General features: G+C 43.0%; 2 protein-coding genes across 2 annotated transcripts; one reads left to right on the top strand and one right to left on the bottom strand.

Annotated features, from left to right (window-relative positions):
• On the bottom strand, positions 1-5,080 carry ghitm (growth hormone inducible transmembrane protein). The gene is made up of 9 exons (XM_056429586.1): positions 5,020-5,080; positions 4,491-4,649; positions 3,024-3,126; positions 2,594-2,705; positions 2,335-2,476; positions 2,071-2,179; positions 1,023-1,211; positions 766-937; positions 1-652 (listed from the first exon to the last, which is right to left on the bottom strand). The coding sequence occupies exons 2-9, from the start codon at positions 4,620-4,622 to the stop codon at positions 565-567; spliced, it is 1,047 nt and encodes a 348-aa protein (XP_056285561.1). The 5' UTR covers positions 4,623-4,649; positions 5,020-5,080; the 3' UTR covers positions 1-564.
• A 2,723-nt stretch (positions 5,081-7,803) lies between these two features.
• LOC130203588 (carbohydrate sulfotransferase 3-like) lies at positions 7,804-16,589 on the top strand. Its single transcript, XM_056429897.1, has 3 exons — positions 7,804-8,055; positions 12,154-12,369; positions 14,395-16,589. Exons 2-3 carry the CDS (start codon positions 12,290-12,292, stop codon positions 15,620-15,622), a joined length of 1,308 nt encoding a protein of 435 aa, XP_056285872.1. The 5' UTR covers positions 7,804-8,055; positions 12,154-12,289; the 3' UTR covers positions 15,623-16,589.
• The last annotated feature ends 395 nt before the right edge of the window (positions 16,590-16,984 follow it).

Genomic DNA, 16,984 nt, shown 5'->3' with positions numbered 1-16,984 from the left:
AAGCCTTTATTTTTTATTGAGTGATAACATTTTTCAAATGACTGTATATTTTCTCAGAAATTTACAAACTAGTGCCAACTGATTTAACACTTTTAAAAAAGGGCAACATGAGTGTCTACTAGAGCAAGAGCAGTCAGTTCTGAGTCTCTGGGCTGACGTGTGTAGCATGTCTGCTGCGTGTTCCACATATTCTTTAACTTTTATTCACATAAGAAACAGAAACCATCAAGTTGAAATAAATACAAAACAGGAATACAAATGATATATGAGGCAGGTAGAATGATGCTGACAGATTTGACCCATTTCTAACCCCATGATAAACCAGATATTCCACACTCAACATAAGAGCCCCCAGTGTGTTATTAATATACACGATTTCTCCTCGTTTGCACCAGAAAGTGCAATACTCTTCTTCACACTCTTGCAAAGCAATCATGAATTTTTACCAGTCGGATAAGCCTCGTCACTAAGAATTAGCACCTGGCGTATGCTGCTCGTAATAACATATGATTTTGTTCAGCTCTGTGGAGGGTAGTATTGAGGCTAAAGTCAAAATGCTGCTGTTTACTTCCTTTTGCCGCCGCCACCACCAGACAGAATCATCACCAGTCTCATGAAGATGTTCATTGTGTCCATGTAAATCCCCATACACCTGTGTGATGGAGAAGAACGTGAGACCGGTCTCTTCATGCAAGTACATAACCAACATTATTCTGCTGAAAACTGCATTTAAAGTGACGCTGAATATTCTTTGGAGTGACTTACGAGTTAATGGGGTCATATTTCTGTACGCCGTAGGGTGGATGCGTCTCTGCCCTCTTGATGATCTTCTGTGTGTCATAGAGGAGGAACATGCTGAACAGGACCAGGCCTCCATAGATGGCCACTGAGTACAGGCCCGCTCCGAACACCGACGTGGGCGGCAGGAACATTGATCCTGAAGAAGACGGAAAGATTTGCTGTGAGCCCAACAAGTACAGAGTCAAGGTGATACAGGTGAGGTGGAACGGCATTATACTGACCAATAGAGGAGGCGAAGATCACTCCGAAGCCGACGGCCAATGGCCCGCCCATATTGAGGAACTTCTCACTCGGGGCACACATGGCCACAGTGGACAGACCTCCCACAATTCCTGCTGTGTACCAGGCGGCCCGAATCATCAAAGGTCCTCCGAGGAGAGTGAGGGGAGCGATGACGGCTCCCATCACACCTAATCAATAAATAAAGCAGGAAGACATCTCAATAACACATTGAAACTAGAACGGGCACTCGGTAGAGCGCATACCACAAGATTGGGCATTAAATTATGAACATTTTGGCATTAGTTGCATGCCAATTGGATAAAAATTGACCGCGCTATGGTAAAAAGAAGATGTTGACCTTGACCCCAATCAATCCCAAAATCTAATCAAATGGTCCCAGGATAATAACCAATCATCCCACCAAATGTCATGCGATTCAAAGAAGATGTTGACCTTTTCATGACCTTTGACCCGATCGATCCCAGAATCTAATCAAATGGTCCCCGGATAATAACCAATCATCCCACCAAATTTCATGCGATTCGGTTTAATATTTTTTGACTTATACGAATAACACGCACGCATACAAATACACGGCGATCAAAACATTACCTTCCGCATTGTCAATGCGACGGTAATAATCTTGAATCACAGAATATATTTATTTACTCCAAGTTTAAATCAAGTACTGGGCACTGAATGCAAATAAAAACCTGCACATCAAACCTCAATTTACTGGAAGGTGTTTCTTTAAACATCCAATATCTGCCTTTTCCTTTACCTTTTTTTTCAATTTGTCCGGCGATACACGGCGATCAAAACATAACCTTCCGCATTTTCAATGCGAAGGGAAACATACAACACAAAGCAGATCTGTGCCATACGTCTACATGTCGTGGTTTAAAATACAACATGAGGTGTTTCTCTGAGCCGGTACATGATTTCCCTCTAGTGTCCAATTGAGGTAACTACATCAGCAAAATAGAAGGGCAAAGTGATACAACATAACGCATTAAATATTGTTCGACTGGACATCGCCTTACAAACCTGCATGGACCATCCAAGCGAGGTGTTTGGGCATTGGGCTGTGCTCATACGAAATGGACCGAACCAGCATGCCGGCACCAATCATAGCCGCAAATGTTGCTCCAATAGCCTGGGATAAAACAAACAGGTCAGCTAAACATGTTGAATATTGATGAATATGGATATTAATAAACCAGCTCTATGGTGAATTAGCCTTCAATTTTCTTTTACAATAAATGTTGCGAATCAGTGAGGATCTATGAAAGGTCTACTTCAGTAGCTTACCAGCCAGGACCCTCTCATCATCAGACCCATAAGTGCCGGGGTTCTGCTCACTGCTACAGCTGACAAAGCCGTCAGTCCAATACTGCCTGCAAAGTACATGTAGGTGGAGTGGATCCTGTCCTTCACATACTGAGGCCAGATCCTGCACAGAGAGCAGAGAGCCAGGTGAATATGGAGCTCTTGGAAGGGCAAAAACACTTCCTACTGACCTGTGTTTCAACACAAAATGAAGATGCCAGAACAAATAGTAGTTACTCACACTGATTTCTCAATGGCACCGATTTCATTGGACATGCCGAGTCCGTAGTAGCACAGAGCTCCAAGGCCAACTGCTGCACCTCCAGCCAGAATAATTCTTCCCATGCCGTCAACTGTGGACACAACAACAGTTGTTTTAGACACACCTTAAAATACATTCCATAGTTGTATGTAATAAAACTAAATCGTTGATGTGTTACAGATTTTTTTTAAAGGATCTGTAAAAGGATAAAGATTTGAACCTAAAAAGTAAATGTTGCATATTTACTATTTAGACAGCCGTTAAAAAAAAGCTTGGGAATATGTTATTGTATGTCGGCAAAACTGTGGCCTTCTCAAAAGAGTGGATATCATAGAACTCCAGTTATGCAACAGTACAGTAGTAACATCATGTCATAGTATATTTAACTAGTAGATGTAATAGTGATTACATCGAAGAGCGGTATCCATTGCAGGCTCAAAAGCTGCCTCTTTGAGCTGGTCCCTGGTCATTTTCCCACGGCGGAAACCAAATCTGGCCTTAGATGAATAACCCTGGTGAAAGAAAAACACATGAAATTGTTTATTTTTACACAGTCTGGTCAATCAAACCTGTAAACAACTAGGGAGTCATATCATGGGTACACGATTTATTATACTCAATTTCAACTCATTTCACAGTCCAAATTCCCCCGAGAATGACTGTGCCATTCATTCTGAATACCAGGATGCAGTTTCTTACCATGCAGGTCAATTGGTAAAATCTGAGACATCAGACATGCTTCAAATATACACATTAATCTATTTCTCTCCTATATAGACATTGTTTGCCATCTTTACACAACCGTCACGAAAAATATGCGGGTTAAATTGAAAAAAAGGTAAAGGAAAAGGCAGATATTGGATGTTTAACCCTTCATTTGAATTTGAATCAATCTTACACCCCACCCCCCTCTTTTGGGTTTTTTGATTCGATTCAATGTTCACCTCCTCCTTACCTTTTCTTTTACTACTATATTTTACCTTTTGGGTTCAATTTGACCACCCAACAATTAAAACCTCCAAATTATTAGAATTTTATTGTTTAAGTTCAAGGTGTTTAGTGAGGCATTGTTTTGTTGTTTTTGATACGACAGAACACCGACATTAATTGTTGAATTAAAATAATCCAGGGGGAGAGTGTAATATTGATTCGGGTCAAAATGACCCTAAGGCAACACAAGGGTTAAAGAAACACATTCCAGTAAATTGAGGTTTGATGTGCAGGTTTTTATTTGCATTCAGTGCCCAGTATTTGATTTAAACTTGGAGTAAATAAATATATACTGCGATTCAAGATTATTACCTTTGCATTGAAAATGCGGAAGGTAATGTTTTGATCGCCGTGTATTTGTATGCGTGCGTGTTATTCGCATAAGTAAAAAAGTATTAAACCGAATCGCATGAAATTTGGTGGGATGATTGGTAATTATCCGGGGACCATTTGATTAGATTTTGGGATCGATCGGGTCAAAGGTCATGAACAGGTCAAAATCTTCTTGAATCGCATGAAATTTGGTGGGATGATTGGTTATTATCCGGGGACCATTTGATTAGATTTTGGGATCGATCGGGTCAAAGGTTAAGGTCATGAAAAGGTCAAAATCTTCTTTTTACCATAGCGCGGTCAATTTATATCCAATTGGCATGCAACTAATGCCAAAATGTTCATAATTCAATGCCCAGTCTTGTGATATGCGAAGGTATGCGCTCTACCGAGTGCCCATTCTAGTTAATAGTTTCTTCTTAAGTAGTCTGATATTAGTAGGAGAAGTACAACGTAATAGTAATCTGTGTGTTCGGAGCTGCAGGAATTAGAAAGTGGAGATCAGTGTTGGAAACCTTTGAACGCCACCCTGTTGGCAGTGACTTCACGGTACCTGCTGGGGCCTGAGCAGGGGTGGACAGGCCTTCAGGGTCGGTGCTCTCAGGGCTGGAGAGCCATGGGTCAGCACAGGACGCAGCCCGACGAGAGGAAGACTCCTCAGGCACGACAGCCTCGCCACCAACATGGTCACAATATGTTATCGAGTATCAGGCTGAAATATGAAGAGAGCGTCAGGTGACAGACAGTCGCGTGACATAACTAACCGCACGTTTGTACACGTCACATTGTTATGATGACTGTAATAAAGCACTCTGGTGATGACGATAAATGACATTATGTTTGATGATAAAACATCCCACGTTAGTTAAGTAAGCCAGTTAACGTTAAAGTTAGCGCACACCACAAATGTCAGCTGCGAAACGTTTGACTCTTTTCGCTAAAATCTTCATGAGCTTCCCGCTCTTACGGCGTTTAGTCTGAGCGAGTAGATCAACTGTTATCACTAAAACATTACTTTCTGACGTGTGACGGCTAACTTCAAGACATTTAGATGTAAAGTGACGTTAGCGTTAGCTACATACCGAGAGTGCGACGTTCACCTTCCTAGAAACAAGCTGCGCGACTTACTGACGCATTTGTTTTGCAAGCGTCGTGACGGGTCACCGTTAGTACGTCATCATCAAGCGACAGGTTTGTTGGGAAGTGTAGTTCTAAATCGGGCTGCATTTTATAATCGTATAATACTGTGGTGACTGCAAGTAATGGTTTAATAAGTATTCAGATCCAAGAAGAAAATATCCATATATATACATATATGTAAATATATATGTAAATATATATATATATATTCTAACGTATATCATCTAACATTTTGTAATATATGTATTCAAGTCCCTTTGAGAGTGTCATTATTTCACGATACACTATTATTCTTTCATTATAGCTGATACAAAAAATTGCTCAAATTAGAGATAATTTAAACTACTTTGCATACAATTACGAATACATACAACACCAGCACCCTCCATCAACTCAGCGACGACCCTCGTCATCCTGGAGAGAGCTGTCAACAGGCTGTTCAAAAAGCAGAACCCCCGCAAAGCAGCGGGCCCGGACTCCGTCTCCCCCTCCACCCTGAAGCACTGTGCTGACCAGCTGTCTCCGGTGTTCACCGACATCTTCAACACCTCCCTGGAGACATGCCACGTTCCAGCCTGCTTCAAGGCCTCCACCATCATCCCGTCCCAAAAACCCAAGATCACAGGACCCAATGACTCCAGGCCCGTCGCCCTGACCTCTGTGGTCATGAAGTCCTTTGAACGCTGGTCCTGTCACACCTCAAGACCATCACCGACCCACTCCTGGACCCCCTGCAGTTCGCCTACAGAGCCAACAGGTCTGTAGACGATGCAGTCAACATGGCCCTTCACTACATCCTCCAGCATCTGGACTCCCCAGGAACCTACGCCAGGATCCTGTTTGTGGACTTCAGCTCTGCTTTCAATACAATCATCCCGTCCCTGCTGCAGGACAAGCTCTCCCAGCTGCACGTGCCCGACTCCACCTGCAGGTGGATCACAGACTTCCTGACCGACAGGAAGCAGCACGTGAGGCTGGGGAAACACATCTCAGGCTCCCGGACCACCAGCACAGGTTCCCCCCAAGGCTGTGTTCTTTCCCCTCTGCTGTTCTCCCTGTACACCAACAGCTGCACCTCCAGTCACCAGTCCGTCAAGCTCCTAAAGTTCGCGGATGACACCACCCTCATTGGGCTCATCTCTGGTGGGGCGAGACCGCCTACAGGTGGGAGACTGACCACCTGGTGACCTGGTGCAGCCAGAACAACCTGGAGCTCAACGCTCTGAAGACAGTGGAGATGGTTGTGGATTTCAGGAGGAATGCAGCCCCACCGCCCCTCTCATCCTGTGTGACTCCCCCGTCGACGCTGTGGAGTCCTTCCGCTTCCTGGGCTCCATCATCACCCAGGACCTCAAGTGGGAGCTGAACATCGGCTCCATCACCAAGAAGGCCCAGCAGAGGATGTTCTTCCTGAGGCAGCTGAGGAAATTCAACCTGCCAGGGAGAATGATGGTACAATTCTACGGCCATCGTTGAGTCCATCATCTGCTCCTCCATCACCGTCTGGCACCCTGCAGCCACAGCCAAAGACAAGTGCAGGCTGCAGAGCATCATCCGCTCGGTCGAGAGGGTTATCGGCTGCAATCTGCCTTCCCTCCAGGTCCTGTTCACTTCCAGGTCACTGAAGCGGGCCAGAAAGATTGTCGCTGACCCCTCCCACCCTGGACACTCCTGTTCGAGTCCCTCCCCTCGGGAGGAGGCTGCGATCCATCATGACAAAGACCACCCGCCACACCAAAGTTTTTCCGTCGGCAGTCGGGCTCATCAATGGACCCCGGGACTGACTGACTGTCACCCCCAGGACTACCACCTCTTCTTCCACCTTCCTCTCTCCTCCTTCTTCCCGCTCCTTCCTCTTCCTCCTCCTCCTCTTCCTCCCACTCCTCCTCCCTCCTCCTTCTTCTTCCCTCCTCCACACACGTCACTTTAACATGCACTTTAACTTGAGGCCTCCTCCACACACATGCCACTTTATTTGCATGCACTTTAACTTAAACACACGCCACGCGTAACATACACCTTTAACTAAAACACACCACTTGAAGCACACACCCAAACACTTTCACATTACTTGTTGTCTTTCTGTCGTGTTGATTGTTGTTTGTTTGTCATGTCCAAATGTTGCACCTTCCACCAAAAAAAATTCCTCGTTTGTGTAAACATTCCTGGCAATAAAACTGTTTCTGATTCTGATTCTGATTCTGATAATTCAACATGTTGTGCAACAACCTAATATGTAAAGTAACAATGACAGCTGTCAAATATATGTAAGTGTAGTAAAAAGTAGACCATGTTTCCTCTTGACGTGTAGTAAGCACTGTATAGTAGCCTAATTAAGTAAATGCCTTGTCTTTTTTTTATGTATAACTCTCACGTTATAGAAAGAAACGGTAACGGAGTGTTGAGACGATTTCCAGACATTGTAGAAATGTAGACGCACTTTGTCCACTAGGTGGCGCGCTTGCCTCTTCTTTGGTTCTGACTAGGTCAATAATGACAACAAAACTAAATAAATACTAAATGACTGCCACATAAAATAACAGTATTAGTTATTTACCTTTGCCTATCGTGTGTTTTATATATAAAGTGTGTTTTTTATTCATTGTCACAGACCACTCGGCTCCGTGAGGGGTGATGGCGGTGCGCCTCCTACCTGCAGCTCCGCTCCTTTGGACCAGCCTTTCCCATGAGATTCACTGAGTCGCAACTGTTGCACACACTGATCATTCAGTTCAGCAGGCACGCCTGACCGGCAGCCTCCTCAAACATGAGTCCATCTGCTCCACAGGTTTCACTTCCTCAAACTAGTAGAGCTACTTCTTCTATTGGACAGGACAGTGTTTTGTCACACGAGTGAAGTCTTGTTGGGAAGTAATGGATTTAATTTATATCCGGAGTCACTCTTTTGAGGAAAGGCTGATCAACTTTACGCATGAGCCGAAGCGGGAAGCCTTCAGACATCGCAGCTCATCATGATGGTGGGTATGGAGAGCGGGCTTAGAGAGGCTACTTTATAAATAACTAAAAGCTATGAACTAATAAAATCACTTATGTTGGCTTCTAATATCACCCTAAAAACAACATAAAGTGCAACAAAATCACCACAAAATAGCTGTGAATCTCTCACATAAAAGTTGAAGGAAAGTGTCTTTTCGTTTAGTGTCTTCTTATTCAGAAAGCGTGACTTAAGTTTTCCCGGTTTGTCCTTTTGACCTTTGAAAGCAGCGCATGCTCTCCACAGACCCTGAACACTGTTCCATTGAAGAAGGTTTCTACATTAGTAGTGAAATGTTGATCACACACATATCAACAAGCAAAAGCCTACTCTACACTCTTTAACAACCTTAATTAAACATGTTCCCTGCATACACCGATCACCTTTTATAGACTTTTAAAAGCAACATAATTATATAGGCTACTGGTATCATCTCCAAGAAACTGAGCAAACAGTCAATGTAACTGACCAAGAACAAACTTACCAAAATACTGAATGAAAACAGTCTACCTTGATCTCACTTGAAAAGTGCATGATGACAATTATATGATAATATACTCGATGTATGGATATAATGAAATGCATTATCACAGTATGGGGTATGCACTTTGATATTGTGATCTATCAATAATGTTTGTAAATTGTGTTTTTTATCGAGAATGGGAGTCTGTGTGTGGCTAATACATACCTTAAGTAACACTGTTTAATATGTTGATGATGGTTTTGTAGTAAAATCTTGATTTGAAAAGTCCCTAACTTAAGCTATATAAATTCAATGTAGTGCAAAAAAGTGTCTCCTTCACATCCCATAATGACTTCAAACCAAACATTAAATAACAAAGATAGACACAACAGTATAACTGGAATACAAACAATTTACAGGTTCTTAGATGTCAAAGTTAATAGTAGCATGTTGCATAATCATATTCTGCCATTACCTTTCAAAAGTTGTGTATTTTCTAGCTTGTTATTTTTGTATATCGAGACACACGTCCTGTAGTTATCACGCCTACGTACTGTATTTAAGAGAGGATCTAAATTAATCCCTTTACCTTATGGAATGGGATAACGCTTTAACAAAATGTCAGAGTGGGTTCAGCTGGGTGGTGTTTAATTTGTCTTCACATAGATTTACATAAAATAAGAGGCAGCTATTAAAAGCATTTGTAGCAAGATGATAAATGGTGCAGTGGCGGTTTTGTTATGAGTAGCTGATCAAAAGTGTCATATGCCTCAGTGGTTTGTGAATATTCAACAATGTCAGCTCATGTGTGTTTTCTTTTTTTCTCTTCACACAGCAGATGCAATACGCTGAGATAATTGGTGTACATCTAATTTACCATATCAACGACAAAACCGAAGACCACTTATTTTGTTGATGAATTGTTGATGTGGCTTTTTTTGGTTTATTTAAAGTCATATATAGAGAAAACTAAAACTGCTTTAACACATATTGGAGTATTATAAAAAGGTATTTGAATTGAACTTTCTCCACCGAAAGAACAGTCAATTGTCCAGTAATGTCTGACTCATTAGGGGAAATCTTTTTTTAGTGATTGTCTTAATTGGTTCAAGTCCAGTAGAAAATAAACTGCAGAACAAATATGCTGCATTATGATGGTATATTTACTCAGATGTTGTGGCGGTGTAGCCTACTTACAAACTGTGACTCTAACTGTGCAATGTTAAATGACCGCTGAAGACTAAAGGACTGAGTCGTTTCCTGCGGTACAGCAGACTATGACATGTACCATGGGACTTGTAACATCAGGGGGTTACTCACTGACCCTGTGACGTGCGAGTGACCTGGCAGTTTATGTTCTGCGATGTCAGCCCCACGGAGGTTTAGTGTCACTCCCGTGTAAAGAGACCTTTGTGGCTGTGGCATGCGGCAGGGCGGTGCAAGACAAAGCGGCTTTTTCCTCCCGGTGAAAACGTGTCTCAGTGCACACGCTGTTCACCTTTTCATGACACGCCGCTCCACGTCAACAGTGCTCTATTGGAGCAGTTCTCAGGCAGCGTCCAACCATCCCCCCCCAGGGGCGGTTTTTCCTACAGGCGGTATAGGCGGCCGCCTAGGGCGCCATTCAGAGGGGGGCGCAAAAAAAGATTTCGGAAGGAAAAAATCGAAAACGGAAGGAAACAGAAAACAAAAAAAACATTATTTGCAGGCGACGAGGGAGTGAATGTGCACCGTTGATCAGGGGGGCGTGGCCGGAGCGTAGTTCAGCACAGACGTGACATTTTCTCAGGGATTTTGTTCTTTATTTAATGTTTGTTCATTGTTGCGATCGTTGTTCTGTTTATTTGAAAGAAATTCAGTCTTGCAGGGCAAAATAGCGTTTGAAAGTTGCAATTCCGTTTTCGTGCAAAATCGTTTTTACATTTTTTTTGGGGGGGGGCACGAGTGAAGCTCACCTAGAGCGCCAAATGTGCTAGGGCCGCATTTCAATCATTCGGACTTGCTTCTGTGCTCTAGGCGGTGGTCGCAACAGGATGCGAGAACTGGTCCTCCAGATGTGTTGAAACTAAGACATTTGGGCTCCTCATTATTCAGAAAATTACACTTGTGTATGAGTGCTGCGTGTTTTGTGTGTCGAACATGCGACTACCTCGCTGGAGTGAAAAGGTCGGTCTGTTGGCTTTTGGCTCAGCTGATTAATAGCAGCCGTTTCACTAATGGGTCGGCTCAGAGGCTAGACCTGCAATCATTTAACACTGATCCATACCAAATCCCAGACACACTCAGGAGTCTGTGCGTCGCACCTGACGGATGCAGTAAACAAATGTTTTCACACACCCAGACGTCTGATTCAGGATGTTTCAGGACTTGCCTGTTCATTACTCCCTCTGTGTGCTTATGCTTCCCAATTTCTTACATGGTATTTTTGTGGGCACGCATCAAACTGACACACTGCCAATTTCCTCAGGGCGGAGACGATCTCATTTTAGTCTCGCCGTGTTATTGACCCTTTCTCTGGCAGACGAGGTAAGGCAGGATTATGCTAAAATCCGAAGATTAGTCAGGGATCAGAGCCAAGCTGCCATTCTCTTAAAATATTATCTTTCACGAATGTACAAGACTTTCTCAAATACACATAGGCACCATTACATCCACTCTAATCTTCATTTGACTTCCCCGCTGTCGGCCCACTCAGAGTAACAAGTAGCTACTGGACGTCAGGCTTAGAGCGTGGCAATTTATGTCTCAATGACAAGCAGGCCTTGCCCTTCAATTTCAGCACTCTGCAGTTATACCTCTCAGCATTGGGACATGTGTGCCCTTCAGTCTCAATCAGAAGCACTGAGACATATTATGGGGAAGCAGCAAGCCATGAACCTGCCACCAGATGGTCGACTGTACCAGCAGCCTATGCCACTGAGGACCTCTGTTGAAAATATCTCCTACCAGTATTGACGCGGAGAAGCAGTTGGTGGTTTGGGCCACACTACCAGTGGGAGGTTGGATAACCACTTTAACCAATAAACTTTTTTTTCAAGCAAGCAGCTTTGCAATTGTGGAATTAGTTCAATTACAAAATTGTACTGATTGTGATTGCAGTCTCTAGCTCATATTGAATTTGTGCTCCTGCAATTGTTTCTACAAAGACTGGCTTATAAATAAGCTTCTTTATATGCACCCGTATCCTGTCTTGCAGGGTGGGTGGGCATGTTCCTGAAATGCACTGGTGCACTTAAAGACAACAAGGACTTCCTTGTAAAAACGTGCTTAGATTCCAGCCTAAAACACTGAGCTATTTCCTATTCTTACCCTCTCATGATATTATATTTTTGTCTCAGAGTAAATGCCTCCATCGTTGGCTTTACAGGACACAGTAGCTACAAGGATGCTGTGTAGGAATAAAAAGAAAAAAGGCATGACAAGGAGAAGTGCTTTCTGTCACAACTCTGACTCGGCATCACAGTGCGGTTTTACATATGCAGCAATAGAATGTAAATATAAAACCAACACCGTGATGTGAGTCAACAGAATGAATTGAGGTCGAAGTAGGTTTACTCACCGCCGTGCTCAAATGTGCAAAATGTGTAACTGACAGTTTGATGTTCATTTCATTTACAGGACGAAACATCGCCTACAACGGGGAATACAAATAACTGGAAGGTTCTTTAAGAAGGCGACTGGAGACTTGCAAGATTGGCAGAACCCATTAAGGAGCAGTCGGTAAAAGGATATCCTGGCACAGCTACATCCAAGAATGAGGATCAAATACACAATATCCATCGTCTTTTTTGTGGCACTTGTTATCATTGAGAAGGAAAACAACATTATCTCAAGGTAAGTCCATTTCAGTGATCAATGGAGTGATTCCCAGCAGGATGGTGTGTGTTCATCTCTTCCCAGCTCTAGCTATATATATATATATATTAGTGCTGTGAAAAATAACGCGTTAACTCAGTTAATACAATTACAGGTTTAACTAGTTGTTTTTTTTTAACGCATTTAACGCATGCGCAGAATGAGCTTCCAATCCGTCTGTTGTTGGTCGTCGGGACGAAAAAAAAGTCACTTGCAAAATGAGCTTCCAATTCACCACTTCAATCTGAACTATGTCCGCTCTCATGCAGACGGTCTGTTCATCGGTAATGATCCTTCCGCAGGTTCACCTACGGAAACCTTGTTACGACTTTTACTTCCTGTAGATCAGGGTCTCAACACGTCGATCGCGACCTGCCAGTCGATCGCGGCGTAGTGTTGGTAGATCGCATGACATTAAAAAGATTGGCCCGCCCCCTGACATGTTCTCTATAGCACGTCTTTGTTCTTTTATTAAACTAAACGTCTGTTGTTGATCGTATCTCCACAGCAGCATGTCATTTCTGTCTCTTCGCGTTGCGTTAACACTTATCGATCTCCGTCTCGCGCGCCACAGAGCTCCGTGCGCGCGCATCGGGACCGAGCAAACAAAAAGTCACTTGTCAATCTGTCCACCTGTCCGGGCCGGTGAGGTTTCAGCTTTGCAGCGGTGTCCCCGCCGTCCCTTTCATCACGGCCCAGTTCATGAAGAAAACCCACACAGTCAGTTTGCCTCAGCAGCTGCTAGAGGAAGACTAGAGGCCTTTAGATTGTATCATGGTGGAGTTAATGGTTGACAAACAAGAGAAAAATGTTCTGTTTAACCCTCCTGTTACCTTTACATTTACTAACATATTTTACCCTTGGGGTCAATTTGACCCCAGCAATTAAAACCTCCAGAAAATTATTAGAATTAATATTGATTCCCAAGTTTAAGTGTGAGGTACTTTATGTTTGTTTGTTGACTACCTAAATAGCCCTTTAAATAAATAAAAAAGTTGATATTTCTGATATGTTTGACACAGTGAAAAACAGCCTGGGGTCAAATTGACCCCAAAGAACACCGACATTAAACATTGAATGGGGTCAAATTGACCCGAAAGGTAACAGGAGGGTTAAACATTCTGTTTAGGATGAAGATGTATTAATGTTCCATATGGAAGAAAACTGCTAAATAACTGCTGAGTTGCAGCACCATTGTATAGAAGAATGTATACATGTATATATCTGTCTTTTGTCATAAATCTCTATGTTCTCACAAAATATACCGAGAATATCGGTAATATGTGATTAATCATGATTAATCCACAAAAACCTGTGATTAATCCGATTAAAAATGTTAATCGTTTCAGAGCCCTAATATATATATATATATATATATACAGTATATATATACACTACCGTTCAAAAGTTTGGGTTCACCCAGACAATTTTGTGTCTTCCATGAAAACTCACACTTTTATTTATCAAATGAATTGAACATTTCATAGAACATATAGTCAAGACATTGACAAGGTGAGAAATAATGATTAATATTTGAAGTATTAATTTTGTTCTACAAACTTCAAGCTCAAAGGAAGGCCAGTTGTACAGTTTATATCACCAGCATAACTGTTTTCAGCTGTGCTAGCATAATTGCACAAGGGTTTTCTAATCAGACATTAGTCTTCTAAGGCGATTAGCAAACACAATGTACCATTAGAACACTGGAGTGATAGTTGCTGTAAATGGGCCTCTCTACACCTATGGAGATATTTCATTAGAAACCAGACACTTTCACCTTGAATATTAATTACCACATTCACAATGTATAGAGTGTATTTTTGATTAATTTAATGTTATCTTTATTGAAAAAACAGTGCTTTCCTTTGAAAAATAAAGACATTTCTAAGTGACCCCAAACTTTTGAACGGTAGTGTATATAAAAGTTGCTTCAAATGTCAAGTTAAATACCCCAGCTATGACTTCGTAAAAGATAACACTTTGTGATTCCTCTCCCTCTTTCAGGGTGTCAGCTAAGCTCACCTTAAAGCAGAGCCCCCAGACCCCTCGACAGCCCAGTGGTTTCTCCCACATACTGCTGAAGCACAATGGTTCCTCTCCCTCACTCAGCAAGTTGGACTCTGCCTTCACGCTGATGAAGCGGCGCCTGGAGGACTACAGCCAGCACCAGGAGGCGGTGACTGGGGGCAGGAAGCACATCCTCCTGTTAGCCACCACCAGGACGGGCTCCTCGTTTGTGGGCGAGTTTTTCAACCAGCAGGGCGACAACATGTTTTACCTGTTTGAGCCGCTGTGGCACGTGGAGAAGATGTTGACGCTGGAGACCGGCGGCACCAACGCCACGGCGGCGGTTCAGGCGTACCGCAATGTGCTTCAGCAGCTCTTCCTGTGTGACTTCTCCCAGCTGGAGAGCTTCATCGACCCCCTCCCCGTGGACCATGTCACCGCCGCTCTCTTCCGCAGGGAGTCCAGCAGCTCTCTATGTGAGGAGTCAGTCTGCAGCCCCTTCATCAGGGGGGTCTTTGAGCGTTATCACTGCAGGACCAGACGCTGCGGTCCCCTGAACTTGACCATGGCGACGGAGTCATGCCTGCAAAAGGAGCACAGGGCCATCAAGTCGGTGAGAGTGCGTCAGCTGGAGAACCTCCGTCCTCTGGCCGAGGACCCGCGCCTCGACGTGAAGTTCATCCAGCTGGTACGGGACCCTCGGGCTGTACTTGCCTCGCGCATGGTGGCCTTTGCAGCCAAATACAAGAACTGGAAGCAGTGGGCTATGGATGGCGAAGTGCCAATTGATGATAACGAAGTGAGAAAGCTGAAAGGGAACTGCGACAACATCAGGATGTCGGCCGAGATCGGCCTCAGTCAGCCGCCGTGGCTGCGCAGGCGTTACATGCTGGTGCGCTACGAGGACATCGCTCGGTTCCCCATGAGGAAGGCGACGGAGATGTACAGGTTTACTGGAATCCCGTTCACTCGACAAGTGAAATCCTGGATCCTGAAGAACACCCAGGCCTCCAAGGAGACCAGCGGTGTTTACTCCACACAGAAAAACTCCTCAGAACAAGGAGAGAAGTGGAGGTTCACGTTACCATTTAAAATAGCCCAGGTTGTGCAGAAAGTTTGTGGACCAATGCTAAAGCTATTTGGGTACAAATTTGTAAGCAGTGAAGAAATGCTAATAGATAAGTCTATTAGTTTGATTGAGGACAAAGTGTTCAACTTTTCATAGACTTTTACGGACATAAAAACAACCTTTCGGAAGATTTGGGAAAACTCTGATATTACATATTTATTAGGGCAATGTATCCTAATACAGAGAGCCATATATGTTCTGAATGTGTGCTATTTAAAGGTTTGCAATATTTAAAATAGTTTAATGAAGAATATGTGTTGGGCAGAAAGTTCATTTACAATATTTTTAATATTGAAGCAAGGGTGTATATAGAGACTTTACATATGGGGAAATAGAAAGCTATCGATGTTTTTGCACTCCGAACTATTTTTTTCCGTTAAAACTGTATCGTTGGCTTGATATGCAAAGCCTGTCCAAATTTAACTTTTTAGCAAATATCGGAAAGTCCTGCGGGATATATCTCAGCAAAGTCTCATAAACACTTCCAGGAACATTCATGAGTTAGTTAGCAACATCGGCTGCTTTTACACCAAAGAAACTTAAAACCAAATGTTTATGCATAGCCAAAAAACTAAAACTTTGTATAGCCATGTTTATGACAGGAAGAAGCAACAAGGGTTTCACAAAGTTATTTCTATGCATGAGACTTAGAAGTAATATCCAATATTAATTTATTTATTCCTTCTTTGCTAAGAGTCATAATGAGTCTAGCTCTGAATGTGCACAGGTGCTTTCGCCCCCTGTCGGGCCTTTCTTGCACACATATACTGTAGTTTGCTGTACATGCTTGTTTCTAATTGGCCAAAATTATTTTGAAGTTGTCCTCCGGATCGGAAGGACCCATTCTGTAAAAGCAGATGTTTACACTGCCACCATATAAAGACATTCCAACTGCAGCTGGTTTGCAGTATTGTGTGAGGTTTGTCGGCAGGTCTGTCTGTTGACTCTCTCGGCTGGTGATAAAAACAGGCCCCGATACTCCGGCCCGCCAGACTGTATGCTGATGTTCCAGTCTGTTACTTTTGCATCTTGTTTGTAACAATAAATTCTTTGAAACATCTCACTTTTAGGATGAAACTACTGCATTCAGAATTGTGGCAAAACTGTTATTTTAGTTAACTTGTCTGAGTTTCACATTTAACTGACATAACAACTTCCCATTTGTGTCATCTTTCAAGATGCAAATGTGGCAGACCAATGCAAAAGATAGTTTAAAATAAAAGTAACATATGTCAATAGAGTACACTGCTTAACTGTAATAAACACCTGCGTAAAGCTTCTAATTCAGTATCAGTGTTTAAGGGGGTCTGTTTGAAACTACAGCTTGTCTTTGCCAATGTATTCGTACCAGACGCAGGAACAATGCATGAGCAAAGACAAACACCGAGCTCTAGTAACTCACCAACACTGAAAGACCCTTTATAGATTATTTGTTTAACACTACAAACTGAGGGCAAT

Source organism: Pseudoliparis swirei, chromosome 13, assembly GCF_029220125.1.
Source record: "Pseudoliparis swirei isolate HS2019 ecotype Mariana Trench chromosome 13, NWPU_hadal_v1, whole genome shotgun sequence".
In the NCBI taxonomy this organism is placed as follows: Eukaryota; Metazoa; Chordata; class Actinopteri; order Perciformes; family Liparidae; genus Pseudoliparis; species Pseudoliparis swirei.
This window is presented reverse-complemented; position numbering and strand designations above follow the sequence as displayed.